The following is a 24,263-nucleotide window of genomic DNA, read 5'->3' on the forward strand; positions in this document are numbered from 1 at the left end:
AGCCTGAGTAGAAAATTCCACACCTGACTTCACGCACTTGGGCAATGGTTAGTGTCAAAGTTCAAGTGTGCTGGAAACAGTACACAAAATTACCTGGACTGTGCCTATAAAGTATACATAAAATATGGATAAACTTCATGTTTGTACCTGGGTCCCACCCCTCCAAGACATCTCATTATGTAACGGCAACTGTCCCCCAAAACCAGATTTCCGGAATTTAGTCCCAAGCATTTCCAATAAAGGATGCTCTGCCTGTGTTTGGAGAGCCTTTGGGCCCAGCTTGAGCTTTCAAAACCTCAAAAGTGTTTGGGACTGTGTTTGGAGTTCAGTTGATTAAATGAGTTTGGGGGTCATCTCCTCAAAGGCAAACTTTTTCTCAAATCAATGCATAAGAGCAAATACATAGTGCCAGCCAGAATTTATTTTGTGTGACCCTCCTAATTCACACCCTCAGGGACAGAAAAGCCATTGACCTAGTTTCTCTATCGTACATGAAAGAAGTCAGATTTTGTGTGCTGTTTCTTCATGATTAATTCACACTTCTCAAGAACTCTGTGCCCACGACAGGCACATGACAGGTCTGATTAAACGAATAATGTGTAATCAACAAGCCAGTTGCTCCTTTTCCTGGGTGGATGAGACATACGTGGATGTTTTGGTCATCTGAAGGGTGTGCCACAGTGAACACGGTCCTAATATTCATGAGGTCCTGGGTTCCAGACTCAGCATCAAAAACAAATTATCGAAACAAAACAAGTGGTGGGGCACGCCTTTAATCCCAGCACTCGGGAGGCAGAGCCGGGCAGATCTCTGTGAGTTCAAGACCAGCCTGGTCTACAGAGTGAGATCCAGGACAGGCACCAAAACTACACAGAGAAACTCTGTCTCGAAAAACAAAAACAAACAAACAAAACATGCAACACTGTTTTAAATCATTGTGTGTGTTCATGTTCCTGTGTGCTCCTATGCTTGTGAGTGTGCATGTGTGCATGCGCCTGTGGAGGCCAGAGGTCAGCATCAGCTATCTTCCTCAGCCACCCTCCACCACACTTTCTTGAGGCAGGGTCTCTCACTGAACCTGGAGCTCACCGATTTAGCGGGGCCTGGCCAATGAGCTCCCAGGATTCTCCTGTCTCCACTTTCCACCGGTGGGATTACAGGTGTGCACCCATAGTTGGCTTTTGACATGGGCCTGGCTGGGGATGGAAGCCAGGCTGTCACATTTGTGTAGCAGTCACTTTCCCTGCCTAGAGAGCTCCCCATCCCCTGCCAGCACTACTTCTTAGCCAGTCTGCTGCTCCACCTGTCGTGAGTGAGAGGTAGACACCCAAATCTGAAATTCCTGGGTTTAAAGAAAAAAAAAAAAGAAAGAAAGAAAGAAAGAAATACCAGGCGGTGGTAGTGCAAGTCTTTAATCCCAGCACTCGTGAGGCAGAGATAGGAGGATCTCTGTGAGTTCAACACCAGCCTGATCTACATAGTGAGTTTCAGGACAGTCTGAACCATATAATAGAGAGACCCTGGCTCAGACAAAACGACAAAAATACTCATCCATAAGTTGTCTGTGTGGAGAATCTCTCAACACAGCTGACCTAAAAATAGTTCAGGAAAAGACACCTCAGAAAACCCAAGCCAAGGTGGTAGCTATTGTAGGATCGAACCCACTTTTAGACCAGCTTGTGTTGTGGTTTGATTATGAAACATCACCCACGGGCTTCTGTTTTGAGCATTTGCTCCTGGTGGGCTTGCTATCCTGAGAAGCTTTGGGATGAGATGGGGCGGGCTAGATGGAGGAAGTGGGTCACAGGGGTGGGGGGAGGAGGGGAGGCTTGGAAGACTATACAGGGTCCCCAGGCCTCACCCTTCTCCCTCCTTCCTGCCCACCATGAACTGAAGAAACCTCCCTGTCCCAGGCTTCCACTGCTGCAACAGTCTGCTCCAGCCAATGGAGCCAGACAAGCATGGACAGAACCTTCCAGAACCCGAACAGAAATCAACCCCTTTCTCCCTTAATTTGTGTCTGTCAAATAACCAGGCAAGACTCCTGAAGGTCCTTGGTTGTAATACCCAAGTAAATTCAATTTTAAACACATCACATCCCAAGGTTCTAATCCCATGAATAATGTATTCTACTCCACCCTGTTCGGGGGCAGTGGGTCTGAAATACCTCTGAGGGTCAGCAGGACAGAACTGCTGGCAGGCGAAAGTTAGCTGCAAGCCTCCTTGTTCCTTCTGCCCAATAGCCATCCCCTCTATTCAGTCAGCAGAAAACAGAGAAACAAACAAACAGGTGTCCAGTCTCGTGTACTCTTTTTTAAGCACATGGTATTTTATTAGGCATTAATGGGCACACAAATGTAAGAAACGAATACTTGATTCTCACCCACCCCCTCCCCCTTAGAGACACAAAAAGACAAAAATCGCATAGAACACTCTTGTGCAAACACACTCATTCGCTCACAGATTTCCACATTCTCAGCCATACAGATTACCCTGTTCTGTTTATTAGGGTCAGTTTAAAAAAAAAAAAAAGAAACAAAGAAACAAAGAAACAAGGAAAGAAAAGAGACACAAAACCTTTTTGTGGAAAAAAAAAAAAAAAGACCAAGAAAGGAAAACACATTCAAAAGCAAGGGGGAGTTGGGGACACAAACGCAGTTTTGAGTACCAATAAAATTAAAAGGTCTTGGTCAGCCCCCAGGCTGGGTTTCATGTTACTACTTAATTAGAATTCCTATTTATAAATAAATAGTACCAGTAAAATATTACATCTGAGAAACCCTACAGTAATGTAGTACTTACACACTTTTTTTTTTTAATACTGTTTTTCTGCTTTTGATGCGGGTGGTTTTGTGTCCCAGGTGATTGTCGCTGGGGCGTTTCATGCAGGTGGAGGCACCGGTAATATGGCTTCCTCTCCTTCAGCACCTGGAGCTGTTTGACGGTGCATCCCATTGGGGGTCACAGAGGAGGTTTGAGCCAGGCCAGGGCTGACTTCCTGGTTGTCTTGTTCTTTGCTTTGTAATCATAAAGTATATTGATCCTCGCTTTTTTTTTTTCTTCTTCTTCTCCCCTACAACTTGGAAGCGGGGAGCTTGTTCCCCTGCTCGGAATCACAGTTCTCTTCCCCTAATGTCAGCGGGGCTCTTTCAGTTTGTCCAAGCAAGATTTCCGGCTGAGAAGTGACAGGCCCCCGTTCTAGCCACAGATGACTGGAGAGAGCTGGAGCTGAGGAGAAAGGGAGCTGAGAAGGCAGAATGGCAGATGGAGTCTGACATCCTAACTCCATCCACCCAGTAGAAGGCAGCTTTGAATGCCGTGAAGCTGGGGAAGGCAGGTCAAAACCGAAAGGAAAAAAGCAAAACCCAATCCAAAAACTAGCAGGTACCGCTGGGACCTTCGTAGACATCTCACGTGACGGAGGTAGGTATTTTTGTTAGAGGAAGGTGTCAGATGTACATTTTAGCTCATTTATTGGAGGGAAGCCCCAGAAGTCCTTGTTTTGAGACATATTTGTCTCTGCTCTCCCTCCATTAAGGGACTGGGTCCCAGTAAGAAAATTCAAAGAAAAAAAAATATATTATTATTTATTATATAACAAAGTCAACATTAACACCAAGACACAAGAATGTCTCTCACCGTGTGCCGGGATCAAACACTCAATGAGGCAGTATGTTCTTAGAACCCAAAAGAAACAATCGGGGAACATGTGTGGGGTGCTGTGAGTGCGTCTGGTTGAGGGCAGTGGAGGTTGTGTGGGGTGGAACTCGTCTCTTTTTTCTGTTTTGTAGGCTTTGAAACCAGATGACAGTGTCACAGTTTCAGAAGGGTAACCGCACTGATCAGATCAGTGGCTGTGGGAACCTCAGGGACAGAGGTGACGACAGGTGACATGAATTTCTCATCTGTGGGGGTCCTCATTGCTACTGTCCCTCATCTGTCTCCTTTCTCTCTCTCCTCTCTCTCTCTCTCTCTCTCTCTCTCTGGCAAAGCTCTGCCTTTTAACTGTTCTCACTCCACTCTGGCACCATGCCAACGCCGTGTACTGAGTGATACTGGTGTGGGGACAGGGTCCTGGGCACGCCGTGAGAGTAGAGGAACTCGGGGGGCTGGAGGCCACCTGGAGACTGAAGGCCAGTCTGAGGCCCGCATTGCCTGACCACAGGCTGATGGGCCACCGAGGTCTGGTGCTGAAACATCCCCTCGCCGAGCTGAGGAGACCCATGGTTGGCCATGCCGGCTAGCCGAGGGACCAGGGGCCCCGAAGTAAAGTGAGCCGAGAAGTGCTGGTAGGGTAGGCGGTCCATGGGCTGCACTGTGGTGACCGTGCAGCTGCTGTAGGAGGGCATGCTAGGCCATGTGTTACAGCTGATGTCCTCCAGGCTGGGCACGGGCTCGCTGGGTGGTGCGGAGCTGGCATACATGCAAGCCTGCCGCTGGGCTGACTCTGTCCTGTAAGAGGCACTCAGGCCCTGCTGCTGGGGGTAGCCTGGGCGGTAAAAGGCCTCCTCCTCGCTAGGGGATGTCTCCATGTATGGCTTCTTGTAGGGGTGCTCGGTGCTGGAGCATTCTTCATCTGCAAAGACAGGAAAGAAATTAGTCACCCCACACCGCAGCCAGGACGAGAGACAGCCACTGGGCCCAAGACTAGAGGCTGTCAGCCCCAACCTCCATTCTGACCGGAAAAAAAAAAAAATGTGGAGCATCATGACCACAGGTCAGGACTATGACTTTTAAGCCAAAATCTTGACCTTGAACTAACTCAATGTCTCCATCTGCAAAATGTAGTGAAGTCCTCTGTAGCACTTCTTACAGAGAGGAACATTGAGAATTAAATAGGAAAATGTATCTACTCAGCAATTAATTCAGAGGCTGGCACAAAGAAAAGTGTCACAAAACACATTACCATCATCACCGGCATCACCATCATGTGACATCAGCGTCACCACCATCATCACCATCATCACTACCATCATCATCACCATCATCATCACCATCATCATTGTTACCATCATCACCACCATCATTACCATTATCACCACCATGACCAGCCTTATTATCAATGATAATAATTAACAGTAGTGCCATTGTTTCACCCCTCTTGTACATTATCTCATCCATCCTCTATCATCCCAAACCTGACATATATGTAGCAATAATAAAAATAACAATGGTACCAGCAACAACAATAAAGAAAAAATGCACACAGTGCTGATGATGCCTGGCTGTGTTCTAACCACTTCCCACAAGGTGACCCACTCAATCCTCAGAGCAACCTTTTGAGGTGGGTTAGTCCTGATTTATACATGAGAGAGAAGGAACACAGAGGTTAAGAAGCTTGCCCACAGCCTTATACAGTGCCTGATAATGGTAGGTCTGTGACTACTGATCTATCCGGCTGTCTCACTATAAAGTGTCTGCTCATCAGTGTCATGATACATGAAGGGAACAATATCTCATGCAATGGATAGGTAGATGGATGGTAGTTTGATAGGTGGGTCAATGGGTGGATGGATAGTAGACAGATGGATGGGTAGATTGATGATAGACGGGTAGCTGGATAGTGTTGACTGTGACCCCTCCATAAAACCTCCCTTGAACTGAGCCCCAGCTCCCAACACTTCAATACCCAGGTGTTCTCAAGCTGTCTAAATATTCCATAGACACGGAAGCCAAGTTCAAGGCAGGAATGTCAGTGAAGAGCAGGGTGTGGGGTTGTCTCTGGCCACAGTGGAGTCCCAATCCTACCTAGGGGCTGAGCTGGCATGCATGCGCAGGGGCATGATGTCTGCTGTCTTAGAGTTATCTCGGCAGCAGCATCTATTCTGGATGTCAACCCCACCGCAAGTGCCAATCGCTGCTTTTATTCATCTGGGAGTTAGCCTTCCTGCTTGCTTGTTTCCTCCCTCCCTTCCTTCCTTCCTTCCTCCCTCCCTCCCTCCCTCCCTCCCTCCCTCCCTCCCTCCCTCCCTTCCTTCCTTCTTTTCTCCCTCCCTCCCTCCCTTCCTTCTTTTCTCCCTCCCTCCCTTCCTTCCTCCCTTTCTTTCTTTCTCCCTCCCCCTCCCTCCCTCTATTCTGGTAATGAATGGATGGATAGATGAGAGATGGATGGATGGACAGCTAGATGGATGAATGGTGGTTGACTGGATGAATGATGGATGGACAGGTGGCTGGATAATGGATGGATAGATGGATGAATGGGTGGATGGATGTAATTTGGAACAAATCTCCTTTACTAGCTGTTGAGTCAATACCAATCTCTGTGTCTCTGTGTCTTATGAATTGGATCATGTCCCTCCTCTGTGCACTAGTTAGTCTTGGTAATGGATAACTCAACTTCAGAAGAGTCTCCATTAGTCACTTTGGGACTGTTGGCCCTCTTGGCAGCTAACCAGTATACTGGGGTGGGTCATTTCCTAGAAAAATTCCTGCAAATAGCATGTTTTAAATTTTTCAGCCACATAGTTTTCTACAACTTTCAGGGAGGCCAAAAACTTACTAACACCCAGTCCTCAGGCTAAGAGCAGGAATCATCTGACTCTTCTGTTAGTGTGTTGCCAGGGGGTGGGGGTGGGGAGTCCGTCCTCCAAACACCATCTCACCACTTCTAATGCAGATTAGTGATTCAAACCTCACTGGATGACAAAATTAAATTGAAGAGAAAATGGGAGAGTGGATTTGGTCAAAACGTATCACATGTATGCATTCCAAAACTCTCAACAAAAAAAGAGGGGAGGAGGAGGAGGAGGAGAAGGAGACGAAGAAGAAGGAGAAGAAGAAGAAGAAGAAGAAGAAGAAGAAGAAGAAGAAGAAGAAGAAGAAGAAGAAGAAGCAGAAGAAGAAGCAGAAGCAGCAGCAGAAGAAGAAGAAGAAGAAGAAGAAGAAGAAGAAGAAGAAGCAGAAGCAGCAGAAGAAGAAGAAGAAGAAGAAGAAGAAGAAGAAGAAGAAGAAGAAGAAGAAGAAGAAGAAGAAGAAGAAGAAGAAGAAGAAAAAGAAAGAAATATGTCCCAAATCCCTTGATAACCTAAAGAATATCTCTTATAGCAGGGACAACATGGCACATCATTCTCATGGAAGACCTAACTGTGCCAGATGCTTCCTTCAAGGTGGCCAAACCTGGAGGTGTCTGCCAAACTGTCATCTCAAACACACCCATTCCTGGGGGGGGGGATTTAACCCTCCCAATTGGAGATTATTGTTTCTCATCTTCTGATCTTTTTCTAATCAACATATGCTGACAAATTACACATGGAGCTGGGGATGCAGCCCAATGACAGAGTTCTTGCTTCATATTTGGTCTCGTGTGTGTGTGTGTGTGTGTGTGTGTGTGTGTGTGTGTGTGTGTGTGTGTATAAGAAATGAAGAGGGAAGGGAAAGAAAAGTGAGGAGTCAAAGGGTCTGTGTCAAGAAAGGAGGCTCTGTCAGCCCCTTCTGGGAGCCAGAACCACTGTGGTTAACCTGTACAGCAGGGCTGAGTTTAGTTTATCTGAACATTTATTTGCTTGATTCTATGTGTTTTGATACAAGATTTCACTCTGTAGCCTAGGCTGGCCTAGAACTTGCCATCATCCTGCCTCAGCCTCCAGAGTGCTTATCTTCTCTGAGTTTACTCATTTTGTAAATGGGGACAGGTGTCCCAGAGCACTGGATGCCTGGTCAGCACCCAGCAGGCTGCGGCTACCCCAAGCAGGACACATGGAGTCACTGTGGATACTGAGTCCCTGGTAGATGTGAAGAGAGAGTTGCTGTGAGTCACACAGAGGGGACAGGGTGGCCTTCAAGCCGTGTTCTTCAGGGTCAGACACCAGGGGTGCGGCCCACCTTTGGGAGTTGGAAGTGTTTTTGTGAACATGGGCTAACTTAACCTCTGTGTCCTCTCTCTGACTCAAACGAAACTGTACTTCAGGCTCCTGGTGGGATGTGTCTTTGGGGATGTGGCATGAAGACATAGGCTTGTGCATATGTTGTGTGCTTGTCTGGGGTGGGCTCAGTCAGGGGCAATTGTTTGGACTGTTGCCCCTCACTCCACCAGTGCCTGCTCAACACCAGCAGATGCCTAGTGACCTGTTTCTGGACCTCTAGTTAAGCCAGCGGTCCCCAGGCACTTTGGGCACAGCACAGCTGCTGCAGTAGTAGGAATTCTCAGGTGCTAGGCTTCCCAAAGGAAGGAAAACTAGCCCAGGCTGCCCCATCCTTGTGCTTGGAAAGATGTGCTGGCGTTGGTCCTTGCCTGGGGAGGATGCCTGACTTCCAGATGGACCCAAATCCTCAAACTCCTTGGATTTCTGAGGCCTGAACAATGTCACCCCAACAGCCCCCAGCCTGACTCCCCACACATCCACTGCCGGGTGGGCTGGATACCAGATGCGGCAAGCATGCCTGCTCCACAGCTCTCAGAGAGGGAAAGAGAATCCAAGGAGGAGTTCCTGTTCAGACATCTCCTGCCTGGTGTGATGGCTAAAAGGGTCCTCCTCTCTTGTCTTGGTCTCTGAGTAAGTCTTCTCCCAATGTAGGTATGGGGAACTCTCCTTACAGGTGGTACACTGAGGCACAGAAGAGGGATGGTGGGTTTTTTCCTTCTAAGACATGGTCTTACCATCTATCTCAGGCCAGCCTCAAACTTTCTATATAGTTCAAGCTGGTCTGAAACTCACTGTGTATCTCAGGCTGGCCTCAGACTCACGGCATAGCCCAGGTTGGCTCTGAACTCCCAATTGTCTAACTCTGCCTCTCAAGTAGTGAGATTGCAGGCCAACCCTACTGCACCTGGCTGGCCAGTGGTTCATGAGGGCGGAACTGGGAGCGAATCCTGGTTTGCACCCTCAATACCCAGTATCTCTTAGCCCCACTCTCTCTCTCTTATCGGCGTTACCATCAACCACACTCTCAAAATGTCATCTCCTGAGGGAGTCTGCAGTGGAGACGTGGTCATACATGACCATAAAGAGCTCAGCAGGTTTGCATTAGGGAGCTCTGCTGATTAAATTAATGCCAGACCTAAAGAAAAGAGAGGGTAGGAAGAAGTTTGAAGTGAATCAAAGCCCGTTTAGGGTCAATAGTCCCAGCGGAGCCCCTAGCCACGCCTTCTGCGCGGATGTGGTGGGAAGGCCACAGAAGCCAGAGCCAACCTCTTCAGTTAGATGTACTTAGAATCAACGTAGCAGGGCTGAAGTAGGGAAGTAGGCTGTGGCAGGGAAGGTGGCATCCACTGTCGGTTTGCTGCTGGGTGACTGTGGGCAAATCGCTCCACCTCTCTGGGCTTTGAGTAGCTCTAATACAGGTTGAGGATGACAGCGAGTCCAACCAGTTAGGTGGATGAGGGGATGAGATGAGACAATACATGGGAAGTGCCTGGTCTGCTACTGGGATGGCTGAGTACCTGGAGTGACAGCCCAGGCTGTCCCCTGACCTCCGTGTACAAGGAAGGGAACACACGCGTACCTGCAAACATGAACACCACATGCACACAACAGCTGCAGATTGCTAGTGGATGTGAGGCTGGGAGTACAGACTGGGTGTAGGATCAGGGAAAATTGGGGGGGGGGGCAGCTAGGAGAAGGGTAAGGGACGGGGGGGGGGGTGTCTACCCTTTCTGGAGAAGGTTAGGATATAGGTGCCCAAAGCAAAGGGCAAAGAGCAGAGATAGAAGACTGGAGAGAAAGGCAGGGCCAGCTGGATGCCTCCTCAGCCATTTCCATTACTGACCCAAACGTTATCTGAAAGCCAGTGGGAAGGCCATCAGGGGGTCAGCAGCCCGCAAGTGTCACCGGCTAGATGTTGTGTTTAGCAGAGTCACTTTGCTGCGATAGGAGGGGACAGGGATGACATCAGACACCTGTTGAGAGGTGGCTGTAGGCTGTGAGGCCTGCCGTGGTGGCTCAGAGCTAGAGAAGTGAGTGGCACCAGGACTTTGGGACTGGCTGGAGATAAGAATGTGAAAATGTGTCCCCTCTATGCCTTCAGATGGGGCACTAGAGCTCAGGCGGATGGAGAAATTGTTCCCAAAGTCTCCTAGTTAATGAGAGGCCTGACCCAACATCCCCCAGTGAAGCCAGTGGACTTGGGGTGCAGGGGAGTGCAGTATATACTCTGCAGAAAGCCTCTGGTCTTCCCAGAAACCTCTGCCCTCCTTGCCACCTTCCACACTCCCACCCCCCAAAGTGGGTGACAGGGAAGACAGTGGGGTCAGAAGGCAATTCGTCATCAGTTCCCCACGGTGTGAGAAGATAAGGAATCAGGGAGGCTTCCTTCCAGTTTGGGACTCCTAGGAGTGATAACTCCGTGGGTGGTTTCCCCCCTGGCCCCGGCCTGGGCCCCGCTATCTGACTTCCCTTCATTGTCAGGCTGCCTTCCAGTCAGCCCAGGAGCCAGGCCCCATGCAATGTCAAAAGGGCCCTGCAGGCCAGCAACCTATCCTTGTGTTTGGACCAGCTGTCTCCAGCCTATCTCTCCCAATGGATGGAGTCAAAAAAAGCTGGGACGGTCTTTTATCAATGCCACTCCATCAAATCCAGGATCCAAGGATCCGAGAGAGCACTTGTCTATCTTTCTTTCCTCTGAGTTCTCACCCGCCTCTCACTAGCAACCAAACTGACCCAAACAAAGATGTAGCAAAGGCATTTACAGCACTGGCTATCAAGGGGGAAGGGATGCTGGATTCTTACTCCCCATGCTATGAGGTTGGTTTTAAGTATTTTACATGTGTTTATTTTGTGTGCACGTGTATGGATAGGTGTGTAGGCGAATATTTGCCGTGGTAAGCGGGTAGAGTTCAGAGGACAAGTTGTGGGAGTTGGTCCTAGCCTTCCCTCGTGTGGGCATCAGGGATCGAACTCGGGTCGCCAGGCTTTTCCGCAGGTGCTTTACTATAGGTGGACCATCACGCCAACCTGATGCTGTGTGTTTTTAAAAGCAACTGCAGGGTTTCCCCTTGACTGAATTGTTCAGGACGGCCTGAGCTGGAGAAATGCCCAATCCTCATTCTTCTGGGGGCAAATGGTATGCTGTACACTAAGATCAAATTCTAAGGTTATATGACCAACGGTGAGTGATGAACGACAGAGCTGGGGTGAAGTCATCAAAGGCATGCTTATTGAGGACTTCGTATACATCAGGCCCTGTAAATAGAGAGCAAGCTGGGGGCAGATCTGCTCTCAAGAACAAGTGTTCTGGTGGGGGAGACAGGTATGAAGCCAGTGGGTAAACTCATAGCAGTGCCTTGGGTTCTGAGCCAGGGTGTTTTCATTTTTACTTGAGATCTACCCATGATGCTGTTTCAATATCTCCACTTTAACCTGAGTACTGAGAGTTTGGATGACATATGTTCCAAATCCATCATCCATTCATTTATCCCTCTATCCATCCATCCATCCACCCACCCATTTATTTTTTCATTCATCCACCCACCCACCCCATCTACTCATCTATCCATCCATTCACCCATTTAACTATCCATCCATCAACGTCTTCATCTATTTATCTATCTGTCTATCCCTTATTCTACCCATTCACCCTTTATTCCATCCATCCATCCATCCATCCATCCATCCATCCATCCATCCATCCATCCATCCTTCTGTGTAAGGTATTACAACTTTCTGTGTTGGCTGAGCCTGTTGAGTTACATTAACAGCAGAAAGTCCAGAGCCACCTGTCCTCACTGTTGTGTGGCCCAGAAGGTCTGAATTACAGCCATCTTCTGACTCCCTGCAGATCCCTTAGCTGAGAGTCCTATACACTGGCTTCCAGGGTCTCTGTCTGCAGAGATGCCACAGACGTTTCCCTGCATGAACTCATCCAGTAAGGGATATGACCCACTTGGGAACTGTGACCATATTTGCTCAATGGGATCAGTGACTTGAAAAGTGGCCCTGGGAAGCTTCCAGCTCTGGAATCCACCCAAATACCTCTGAGCATTGGATGACCTTCAGAGAGCCATCTGCCTAGTCTGCTAAGAGAGAAAATTAGAAAAGGGAGTAGACACGGGTTATGCAGAGAGATAAGATTTGAAGTGAGAGATTTCTTACTTCAAGGGCTGAGCTGACTCACTGTGCAGGGCAGACAGACAGGAGACCACACTTGGTATTTCCTTAATTAAAACCTAAGGAGGAGTTTGGGGATTGTCCCCATGTACAGTCAGGGACTGGGCTTGGAGCAGTTCAGGCTTTCATCCATGGCTACTTGGAGCATAAGCGTTGGAGTCACGGCTCTGCCTTAAAGCCAATATTCTGAATTCATTACTGAAACCATTTATCCCAAATTAAAAACAAAACAAAACAAACAAACAAAAAAACAAACCATGCTTCTAGCAAACACGAAGGGATCAGGATTTCCTACAGTACAATACTGTGATTGGGTGGTCAGACTCAGGAAGAACTGCCCTGTTATTCAAAAGAATTAGATGGGTTCTCATGGTTGCAAGTGTCCTTGGGCATTCTTCCTACATATACTCTGAAGCAGAATCCGCGGGTCTTCAGCTAGTCCCATTAGAACACTTGACCGCAGGTTATGGCTCTTTCCACAACCAAGGGAGCTAACCTTGACCCAGACAATAAAAAGAATGAAACCAGATCTTCCCCCCAGACAAACACTGAGATTGCGCACAGTGCATTGGTCATGCCTGACCTGAAGCCTGGACCCTGTGGTAAAATCCCTTTACAGTGTGATGAAGCCTGGGAGGAATTTGAGAATCCGCAGGTCCAGTGTTCATCAGGAACCCAGCTTGGGGTTTTTCTGAGCATTCTGCACCAGATCTCTCTGGGTATTAAAGACTGGAATGTATAATTTTACGATTTTCCAAACTGTGTTCCGACCTTTTTCTTATTATTCCTCCTCCCCCTCCCACCCACCCACCCCCCTTTTTTTTTGAAATTTGTAATGAATCTGGAAGGGATCAAAAACTAAAACATGGCTTCTTTTTGCCTTTTTTTTTCTCTTGCCAAGGGTACCCTGCAGCTGTACTTACTGTTATTGAAAAGGGGAACGCCCTAGTTAATAATAATAATAAAAAATCCAAAGCCGTGAGCCTGGCAACAGTGAGATCTTCGGGCTTAAGGTCTGGTGGGCTGAAGGAAGATTGGAAGGAAGGAATCGAGAGAGGAGGTGGCAGGCATGGAAGTGAGCCGAGGGTGGCAATGTCAAGAGTCCAAAAGCCCTAGCTTGCTGAAAGGTTGAAAAAACAAAAAGGAAACACTGCAAAACATCTGGATGTCTTCAAACATCTGCACGGTTGGCATTGTGTACACAGGACACCTGCAAGGGTGACCGCAGTTTTCTTGGAGGGGGCGTGTTTTGATTTTTTTTTTTTTTTTTTTTTGGTACCAATGTTTGGGCACCCTATGGTTCCCAGATGTGCTGCAAACTGTCTAGCTAAAACTAAATGTGTGTGCTGTTAGGTGGGCACAACCCACACTTCACAGGGAGGATTCTGAGCTGCCTGCTGGTGTCACCTGGGGAACGAGGTTACCTGTGGCTTTGTGTGACTGGAGCCAGATCTACACTTACCTATTTTGAGGGGCTGTTTAAAAAAAAACTCTCTGTGACACCAATACACAGGTGAGTCCGTGCACCCTCTTAAGTCAGCTCCCCCGTCACTCACCTCTTGGGACTTAGAGGAACACTGACAGGGGTGGGCAGTCGCCACCTTTCTAAACAACGTGGGTGCATGCACACTATCACAGGAAGCTGGAAATGGGCCATTTACATGGTTTTTTTTTTTCCCCAGCTCTCCTGTGTTTATTATAAGCAGCGATGGCTCCTGTAACTGGACACCATAAATGAATACTGGAGAATAGCAAAGTCACTGCTGTGTTTGTCCAAACACAGAATCAGAAGAAAGAGAGATTAGAGCAGGGTTAGTGTGTCCGGGTCTTGGCCAAGCTGGTCCAGAACCCACCTAGCTCAGTGGAAGAGCTGCACAGGTCTCCAGAGCAAAGCCTGCCTCTCTCTCATCCCTCCTCCTCCTCCTCCTCCTCCTCCTCCTCCTCCTCCTCCTCCTCCTCCTCTTCCAGTCAGCTGTCACTGAGTGTGTGGAGGACAGGAAACAGAATTACAAGATTAACAGTGAGCCGGCCTTTATCACAGCTGACTGGAAGAGCCACAGGCCTCGCTTGTCACTACCTGCTGCAACCTGGGGGCTGGGACAACAGCCCAAAATAAATTCTGAACAAAGTTAGAACTGAGAGTCCAAGGGAGATTTCCCCCAAGTCAGGGAAAGTGTCCTGAGAATGGACTAGGATCCAGGTTCCCTGGGGGCATTTCTTAAGTAATCTTTGTTTGTTTTGGGTTTTTTGAGATAGGATTTCTCTCTGTAACATCTCTGGCTGTCCTGGAACTGGCTTTGTAGACCAGGCTGGCCTCGAACTCACACAGATCCATCTGCCTCTGCCTAACAAGTGCTGGGACTAAAGGCATGCACTTATAAGACCCTTAAAATGTATAGACTACACTTATTTGTGCCCATTTCACAAGTGGGAATATCGAGTCTCTGGAAGGTTAACTCACTTTCCCAGAGTCGCCCAGCGACAGACCCAGAGCAAAGGGTAACCCCAGTTTTGATTGACCTGGAAACTCTGCTACTTCAGCCACTTTTTTTCCCTCTGTCACTGCCCCTAAGGCCACCTGCAAAGAGCTGGATGATGGCACACCCTGTCTAATCCCTCAGAAGGTCCAGCCTTCTCTCAGTTTCCCAGCTCCTCAGATGACCACAAAGACCTATGGTTCTTAGGCTGAGAGACGGGCTCCCACATGACAAGCAGCCATGACTAGTCCCCTCGCCCCTTCCTTTTTCCTCTTTCCCATCGGACGCCTGAACAGAAAGAGACACACTCAAACCAGAATAGGGGTGGTGGGGAGGACAGGTTAGACCATCCATGCGCCCTAGCTGTCCTTTCTCCACCTGCCTCTCCCTTTGTGTGTGACACCTGTTCCTATGACCTTCCAAAGAGCAGGGTGCAGCAATTGAAAACTAGTGAAGGAAGGAAGAGAGTCAAGGGAAGGGAAAGGAAGGATCAGGGACAAACTGAACACAGGTCCCAGGGCTACAAACAAGAAAAATCAAACACTTCCAGAGTGCCTGCTTAACCATGAGCCAAGGGAACAGAGCCAGTGGGTAGCAGGGCCTGATGGGAAGGGTGTGGTCGGTCAGTGGTAAGAGGTCTGCCGGACCTCCTTCCACAGTGATGGGAACCTGAGAAGTTCTCGTGTGTACAGTGATCTCGTCTGGTTGTTTTCCAAGGCTCTCTGTGGGACTGCCTGGAGAAGACTCCGGAGGAGAAAGGGGCCGCCGTCAGTGTAAGTCAAGAGGCTGCCACCATTAAGGAGGGTGATGGTTGGAGTTCAGTCTGGCAGGAGATGGGTACTGAATACTAAGATGCACCAAGAAGAATCAGGCTGAGAGAGGAGCTCAGCAGCAGAGCATGGGGTTATTATCGTGTGTAAGACCCTGGATTCGATCCTCAGCACAGAAAGAGACCCACTCCTCAGGACCAGTGAGGCTGGAGAAGGAGGTTGCCTCCTGAACTCTTCAGTTCACCATATTCCCTTGTAGGAAGGATGGGGGAGGTGGGTGATGCTAAGACCCTTTGGTGGCCTGGGCTTCTACAAGGTGGTCCAGGTTGAACTTCACCTGTAGCTCTCAGACAGGGCTTCAGGGTGGCCATTGCCCCCTCTATAGCAAAGCCACCACCAGCGTGGGATGTGGCTCTGAACTTGGCTGTCTGGGGGCCTCAGGTAGTTGTATCCATCTCTGCTTAGATGAGATTTTTGTTGGCACAGGCTCCTCTGACCCTAGAACTACACCAAGTGCAGATTTTAAAACTGCATTTTTGAGAATGTTGAATTAAATATTCCTGGAGCTGGAGAGAGGGCTCAGCAGTTAAGAGCACCTGCTGCTCTTCCAGAGGACCTGGATTTGATTGCCAGCACCCACCTGGCAGCTCACAACCATCTGTAACCCCAAGTGGTCTGATACCCTCTTCTGGCCTCCCTGGGCACTGAATGTACATAGTACATAAACATATATGCAGGGAAAATATCCAGACAAATAAAATAATACTTTTAATTAAATTAATTTCAGAGCACACGGTTATTAGCCCAGTGTTTAGACTCCAAGACCATGGGGTCTCCACCCTTCTCTCTGTGGTTGATCCTTCACCCTTCTTTGAATGACCATGTCTCGATACTAACTGACTTTCCCCTTTCCTTCTCTTCCAGGGTGTCATCAATGATTTCATTTTATTCTGAATCACTAAACAACACACTGAGAGGGGAAGAGAGACAGAGAGAAAGAGAGGATGTATATCTGTGTGTGTGTGTGTGTGTGTGTGTGTGTGTGTGTGTGTGTGTGTATGAACACACACACAAGCACACAGATACACATGCATGCATATACATGAACACACACACATTTGATCAAGGGGATAGAGATGTGATTTCTCATTCTCTTGCCCTGCGGCAGGTCGAGCTGGAAGTTGAGAGAATAATCGACACACTGCTCATTCAGACACTTCAATCAGACCCGATTCCCTCTCTCTGTTGGTTCCCTTTCTATTTGTCATATCAGCGACTGCGACCACAGGATATGTAAAACTAGCAATTGATTTTTAGCACTGGCTCCCAACTCGCACCCCACCCCCTGAGGTGCCCTGGACACCACCTGGTGTCAAGTTGGTCTGTGTTTCAACCTCCAGGAAATGGAGTTGTTCACTTCTCTCTCGTTTATGGAAAGCTGTTGCCGAAAGAACAGCCTTCATCAGCTGAGATGGATGAGAGGAGAAGTGGGAGGGTTTCACGAGGGGGAAGGACATAAGGAAGAGGAAGCATACAGTTTTGGGTCCCTGGCCAGCTGGATTCTCGTCTCCCACACAGACTTTCACACTGCAGACTGCCTGAAAGCATCCATCCAGATCATAAAGGTTATCAGAAAAGGGGGCTGGGGGCCGGGGACATGGCTCTTTTGTAATGTGCCTGCCTCATAAGCTTGAGGACCTGAGTTCCCATGGCAATATCCAGGCGTGGTGAGGCTGGTCTGCAATCCCGGTTGTGGGGAAATAGACACAGGAGGATCCCTGGAGCTCCATGGCCAGCCAGCTTGGCTGAATCAGGGAGTCCAGGTTTGGTGAGAGATTCTGTCTCAAAAAATAAGGTAGAGGAGGGATTGAGGAAGGTACCTGTGTTGACCTTTAACTTACAGAGAGAGACAGACAGACAGACAGAGACAGAGAGAAGGGAATGAGAGATCTCTTTCTCGGTTGGATGGCAGCAATGCTGGGGGGGGGGGGTGCTTGTGGGGCGCATCTTGACCCGATTTCTTACCTTTGCATCCGAGACATCCTGTGCAGTTCCATGTCATCGCTGCCCCGAAAGCCTTTGGCGAAGGGGTTGTTCTCGATTTTCAGCTGTGTAATCTGAGAGGAGGAGGAGGAAGGAGAGCAAGTTAGTTCACATTTGATTACCACACAGGAGGACCTTGGGACAAGTGCACATAACAAACATTGTGGAAAAGAGGCTCTGGACACAATACAGCCTGTCATAGTCAGGGACTCCCCATCAGAATGGAGGCTTTGAAAAATGCCCTAGGTCAGACGGTTGTGAAAAGGAAGTGGAAAACCTGCATTTGGTTTACTCATTAATTGGAGTCATATTCTGCATCGCGTGTGTGTGTGTGTGTGTGTGTGTGTGTGTGTGTGTGTGTGTGCACATACATGCACATGTGTGTGTTGAGCATTTTGCACTTCAAAGGAAAAGGAAGCCTCAACATTTGGCTCTTCTTCCTTAGGAAGCCGTGAGTGTTGACGTGGTGACTGCATATCCCGCACAATGTGGTAATCTCCCGATCGCAGAAAACACATCTTGATCATTGCTTTCAAAGGGCCGGTCATGCCCCATTTCACCATTTTGCAGACAGCACTGACTAGCCCAGGTGTCAAACACTGTCCAGTACGATAAACACCAACATCTGAACCTCCTGCAGATGGTAGCCGTCCCATGGCTCCGGCCCTCTGTGTGCAAGGAAGTGGGAACTCTGTCTTTAAAATCTGTGTCACAACCCTGAAGCAGAACTGTGTGTTTTTTCATGTTTTGGTTCAAGGCCCAACACTTTAATTTAAGCCATCAACACATATTATATTAGCATCAATGGAATAGTGGATCCAGGTGGCAGATCTCCTCCATATGGAATTTGCTACAAGTGTTTCCTAAAAGTTGTGTATGAGTTTAACTGTCACGCAGAATCACATGACAGGCACCAGAGCATTATGACTACCATAGGTGGCTCAGGGTTCCCCTTGGGGGCCACAGCCACATCTGAGTGTCCATACACTGCTTCGCTTAAATTGGGGTCTGTTTTGTTTTCTTTACATGTATGTGTGTGTATACATGCCTGTGTGCATGCATGCATGTTCACATGTTTAGGAGCATGCAACTGAGGAGCCAAAGTTGACACTAGGCTTCTTCCTGGGTCTTTCTTCACCTTATCTGGTGTGGCAGGGTCTTTCCCATAAGCCCAGTGCTTGCAGATTCAACTGGCCTAGCTATCCAGATGCCCTGAGGTTCCTCCTGTCTCCACCTCCAAAGTAATGTGATTATAGGTGCCCCAGCCATGACATCTCAGCATTTGTGTGGTTGCTAGTGATCCAAACTCCAGACCTCAGGTGTATGCCACAAGGACTTTGTCTGCCAAGCCAGATCCCATTTAAGATTTTTTTTTTAATTCTTACTTTTGTTTTTCTGAAACAAGGTCTCACTATGTAGCTCAGGCTGGCCTCCAGCCTAAGGTAATTCTAAGTGCTAGGATTACAGGATTACAAGTATGAGCCCCCATACCTAGCTACAGTTTTTGTTAAAATCAACTCCCTTTTTATTCAAAATTATTTTACTCAGAAATATTGTCCTCACAACTCCGTATGACAAAGGAGAAGCCAAGTGTGCCAGAGTTACTTGGTGTTCGATAAAAAAATAACAAACTTGCTGGGCAGTGGTGGCACATGCCTTTAATCCCAGCACTCGGGAGGCAGAGGCAGGTGGATCTCTGTGAGTTCGAGGCCAGCCTGGGCCACAAAGTGAGTTCCAGGAAAGGCGCAAAGCTACACAGAGAAACCCTGTCTCGAAAAACAAAAAAAAATTTTTTTAAAAGGGGGGGAACAAACTCTCTTTTGGCATCCACAGGAAGTTCTGAAACCAAAGCCTGCCTTCTTGTTTTAAGGAGAAAATCGATGCCATTAGAGAAGGTTCTAGAACGAACTAGTCCTGAACTAAAACTCGCTCACAGAGAACTAGAGAGTTCACGGATGGGATCGATCAGGGGTGGGGTGGAGAATAAACAAGCTGCAGAAACAGACCTAGTTAATAAAAAATGAGGGGGGCGGCTGGGCATAGCACCCAGCACTCAGGAGGCAGAGGCAGGTAGATCTCTGTGAGTTCTAGGCCAGCCTGGTCTACAAATCAAGTTCCAAGACAGCCAAGGATGTTTCACAGAGAAACCCTGCCTTGAAAAATCATAAACATACACACACACACACACACACACACACACACACACACCAAAACAAACAAACAAAATAACAAAACCAAAACCGAGGGAGGGAACATGTGTATTTATGAAATATTTTAAAATCAACCATTATTTTTAAAAAAGATTTATCTTATTTTAAATTATGTGTATCTCTGTGTGTTGTGTGTTTGTGCACATGGGTGCAGGTTCCTGCAGAGGCCAGAAGAGGGCACTGGATCCCCTGGAGCTAAAGTTATAGGTAGTTGTGAACCACCTGATGCGGGTGCTGGGAACCAAACTCAAGTCCTCTGCAAGAGCGGTATGTGTGCTCTTACCAACTGGGCCATCTTCTCAGCCCCTATTTATTATTATTGTTACTGTGTGTGTATTTGTGTCTGTGTGCATGCCACAGCACATATGGAGGTCAGAGGAGGGTCTCATGGAGGTGATTCTCTCTTTCTGCCTTTGCACAGGTTCTAGGAATTGAACTCAGGTCCCCAAGCTTGCTCAGTGGATACATTGCAAGCTAAATCATCTCACTGGCCCTAAGAGAAGTTATTAAATTTATCATAAAATTATTTAAGTGGGGGTGGGGGTGATGTATTGGTGTGGAGGACAAAGGACAATTTGTGGGAGTCAGTGTTAGCCTTCCACCCCTGTGGGTCCCAGGGATTCAACTCGGCTCATTAGGCTTGGGAAGGCAAGGTTCATTTTCTGAAGTGTGTGCACAGCTGAGTGGATGAGACAGTTCTCAGTGTTTGAATTAGATGGACACAGAAAGAGACTCAATCCCATCCATGAACTCTCTAGTTCTCTGTGAGAGAGTTTTAGTTCAGGACTATTTCGTTCTAGAACCTTCTCTAATGGCATCGATTTTCTCCTTAAATCCAGAAGGCAGGCTTTGGTTTCAGAACTTCCTGTGGATGTCAACAGAGTTTGTCATCTTCTTAATGACTACCAAGTAACTCTGGCATGCCTGGATTCTCCTGGATTCTAGCCTCTAATTTTTGATCCTCCTGCCTCAGCCTCCTTGATATGGCCGCCACGGGCCTGCATGACCATGCCTGTCCCTTTCTGATTTTTGTCTTGACCCTTCAGTGTGAGCCAGAGTCTAAAAATCATTTCAGAAAATGGGTCTTTGAAATGTGTGTTTTTGAATTCAGAGGTCTGCCTGTTCTTCTAAGACTTTGTCAAAAAGCACAATCCACAATCCAATGAAGGACAAACTTTTTTAAATGAATTTGCAAAGATTAACTGAAAACTTGATCACATAAAGCCATGTATGCTGGCACATACCTGTAATCTGAGCATTTTGAAGGCTGAGGCAGGAAGATCAAGAGTTTGGGGCTAGTCTGGGCAACAGAGCAAGACCCTGTAATAATAATAATAATAATAATAATAATAATAATAATAATAATAATTTGAATTGGTATGCAGCTTAGTTAACATATGCCTAGCATATAGAAAGTCCTGGGTCCGATTGCAGAAGCATGAATAAAGCACATGGCACACAACTGTGATTGCATCACTCGGGCAGTGGAGGCAGGAGGATTAAAAGTTCAAGGTCATTGACTTGAACTGAGTTCAAAGCCAGCCTGTGCTACATGAGACTCTATTATAAAGAAACAAAATAACAATAACTAGGTCATTTTAACAGGATGGAATGATTCTCAGTCCCGCATTCCCACCCCCCCCCCCCACCCCAGCCCCAGCCCCTGAAGTAGAGCCCTGCCAATCACTGTAACACTGAGGATAAATAAGGCTGTGAATCCAGGGCTACATCAGAGCCCAGAACACCACTGTCCCACTAAGAACTTGGGACCCAAAAATTGGTCAAAGGAAAAAATGAAAAATGTGGGCTTTATTTTAGCTAAAAAAAATTAATTTTTAAAAGCTTTTTGCTGGGCTGGAGAAATGGCTCAGCAATTAAGAGCATTGGCTGATCTTCCAGAAGACCCATGTTTGATTCCCAGCACCCATATAGTGGCTCACAAGTGCCTGTAACTCCAGTTCCCCGGTATCTGATGCCTTATTCTGGCTCCTATGGGCACCAGGCATACATATATGCACCAACGTACATGCAGACATAATACTCAAACACTCATTTTTCAAAAAGTCAAAAACAGCTAAAACACACACACACACAAAATACTTTATTGCTCACATTGATTCTTTCTATGTCACTTCAGGTCACTCACAATTTCACTGTTCCTTAATTTGTACAAAACTATGAAAGCAGCCAGGCATGGTGGCTCACACTTGTAATCCCACCACACACTAGACTGAAGCAAGGGGGGCATGAGTTCGAGGCCCCTGACACTCTGTTTAAAAACAAAACAAGGCTGGGCGTTGGTGGCACATTCCTTTAATCCCAGCACTTGGGAGGCAGAGGCAGGTGGATCTCTGTGAGTTCCAGGCCAGCCTGGTCTACAGAGTGAGATCTAAGACAGGCTCCAAAGCTACACAGAGAAACCCTGTCTCAAACAAACAAACAAACAAACAAACAAAACAAAACAAAACAAAAAACAAACAAAAAAAACCTTTGCATAGGATAAAAAATAGTTATAGATACACTTAAATGTATTGATTTTGAATATGTCCTTTAAGGCAGTGCTGGGAACAGAACCCAGGGCCTTGCACACACTGGTCCTTTGCTCAGTGCTGGGCCACACCCCAGCTGCTCTTCTTGTAGGGACTGCATAGACATCTCCAGGTTATATGCATTGCTAGGGAGGATTGGGTGATGGGTCAGTGGTAAATTGCCTCTAGCACAGGATCTAGGGGTACAGAGACAGCAGGATCCCCAGGAACTCACTGGCTAGCCAGTCTAGCCAATTGCTAAGCTTTGGATTCAGTGAGAGACCCTGTCTCAAAGAGAAGGCAGGGCCAGTGAGGTGGTTTAGCTGGTAAAGGTGCTTGTCTCCAAGCCTGGCAACCTGAGCTCTATCCCTAGGACCAATAGGAGGGAAGGAAAGAATCGACCCCCTCAAGTTCTCATCTCCACTTGTGTGCATAGCACACACATGCTCACACACACACACACACACACACACACACACACACATGCACATGCGTGCATGCGCGCATGCGCACACATATACATACCCACCACAGACAAACATCCACATATGTATATATATATGTGTGTGTGTGTGTGTGTGTGTATAAACATATGTGTACACACACCACACATACGTACACACACCCACACACCACAGGCATAAACAACACACACAGGCACACACACACACACACACACACACCCATGCGTGCGCACACACAGAATCATCCTTTTGAGAATCCTTCTCGACAGACTCTGTGGTGAAACACACCTAATTTTGCACACAGCCTCCTACACTCTAAACCAGTCTATAAACTGTAGGCTGCACGTCAGCTTATGAGGCCCCAAATCCGCACACCTGGAAGCCTTGCACCTACCCAAATGCTCCAGGGAAAGCTACTTCTATTGAACATACAAATGCACTCCCTTCCAAAATCAGCCTAAAACCGGATATCCGGCGAAGGAGAGAGTGGAGAAGGGGGTGGGGGAACAAATATAAATGTGGGTTCCAACTGGTGAGACAGCAGTTGTAAAAATTAATGAAAATAATTGTTGCAAATTCTTGCTTTCGGGGGGGGGGGAGGAACCAGCTCACAAGAGCCAAAAAAAATCTTAATTATGTCTCTCTATTAGGGGCTTCATTTCCTGGTCCAGACCAGAAAGCTCGTACCTCATAAATATGGACTCCATACACAAGGACTTAAGCTGGAAGAAAGTGCCTTGGAATGGAAAAGTCAGTTAATGTTGGGGGGTACGCATGCTCGCATACACAGCCATTGTAGTAAGAGCCGGGAAATGAAATGCCCGAGTGACTTGTGTTTAACACCTACATATTTCTAGGCAGTGTGCTGGGGGCTGCTGACAACCTCCAAAAGAACCCAAACAAAAATGTGTTTCCCGGAGTGAATGTCGTGGCTGGAGAAGAGTCTTTTTTAAATATCTTTTTTTTCCCCCTCTTTTTCAGGCTTTCAAACATCTGGGGAAATAACTCCCAAATCCAGCCTAGGATCACAGCTGGGCTGAGGAAACAGCTCGAGTCCTGTGCTGAAAGGGTGTGTAGGTGCCTTACTGCCTAAGAAAGGAGCCCTGCCACATACTAGTCCCTATCTGGCACCTGGCTGGCCTGGAAAAAGTGTCCCAGGGACACTGAGATCTTTGAACCCCTTCCCAAACAGCAGCTTGCATTCCTCAGGTATTCCTGGCTGGACACTCACCCAGGATATCCCCTCCCAAATTCTGTCATCCAAAACAAAACAAGTAAGTTCTTGACTGACAATGATCACAAGGACCAGTTATTTTTTTCAACCACAATAACAGACCTAATTTTAAAATGACAGTCATTCAGATTTTAATATAACCAAGGAGTGATGGTGAGCAGGCAAAGAGTTCTCCTCCCCCCCCCAAAAAAAATTGAAAATTTTGAACAGAGCTGACCGGCAAACAAACTGACCAGTGGCTAGAGCCACACAATTACCTCATCATGACGCTTAGGCCATCCTCAGGGATTTTTTTGTGATTATCTTACATAATACTCCCAAGGACCTCATGAAGTGGATGCTGTTGAGATTCCCATTTTATAGATGGGACACTGAGTTAGATTCTGCCTTTGGGCCTGAGCACTCTGCCCCTCCCCCCTCTCCGGGTCCACCCCTTAATCCACATGGTGTTAACATCTCAGCTGGTTTACCCATGCCCTCAGCCTTCTCAACACCC

The 24,263-nt window shown here is 47.5% G+C and overlaps 1 protein-coding gene across 1 annotated transcript in view; it reads right to left on the reverse strand.

Moving 5' to 3' along the window:
* Positions 1–4,001: 4,001 nt before the first annotated feature.
* The window catches only part of Tbx5 (T-box transcription factor 5), a 30,798-nt gene continuing 10,536 nt past the window's right edge, over positions 4,002–24,263 (reverse strand). The window contains exons 6-9 of the mRNA XM_036171659.1: positions 17,314–17,405; positions 9,768–9,884; positions 9,380–9,441; positions 4,002–4,576 (exon numbers count right to left, since the gene is read on the reverse strand). Of these exons, the coding sequence (XP_036027552.1) occupies positions 4,002–4,576; positions 9,380–9,441; positions 9,768–9,884; positions 17,314–17,405 (846 nt within the window). The remainder of the gene's footprint in view (positions 4,577–9,379; positions 9,442–9,767; positions 9,885–17,313; positions 17,406–24,263) is intronic.

The sequence above is a fragment of the Onychomys torridus genome, chromosome 22, assembly GCF_903995425.1.
Source record: "Onychomys torridus chromosome 22, mOncTor1.1, whole genome shotgun sequence".
Taxonomy (NCBI): domain Eukaryota; kingdom Metazoa; phylum Chordata; class Mammalia; order Rodentia; family Cricetidae; genus Onychomys; species Onychomys torridus.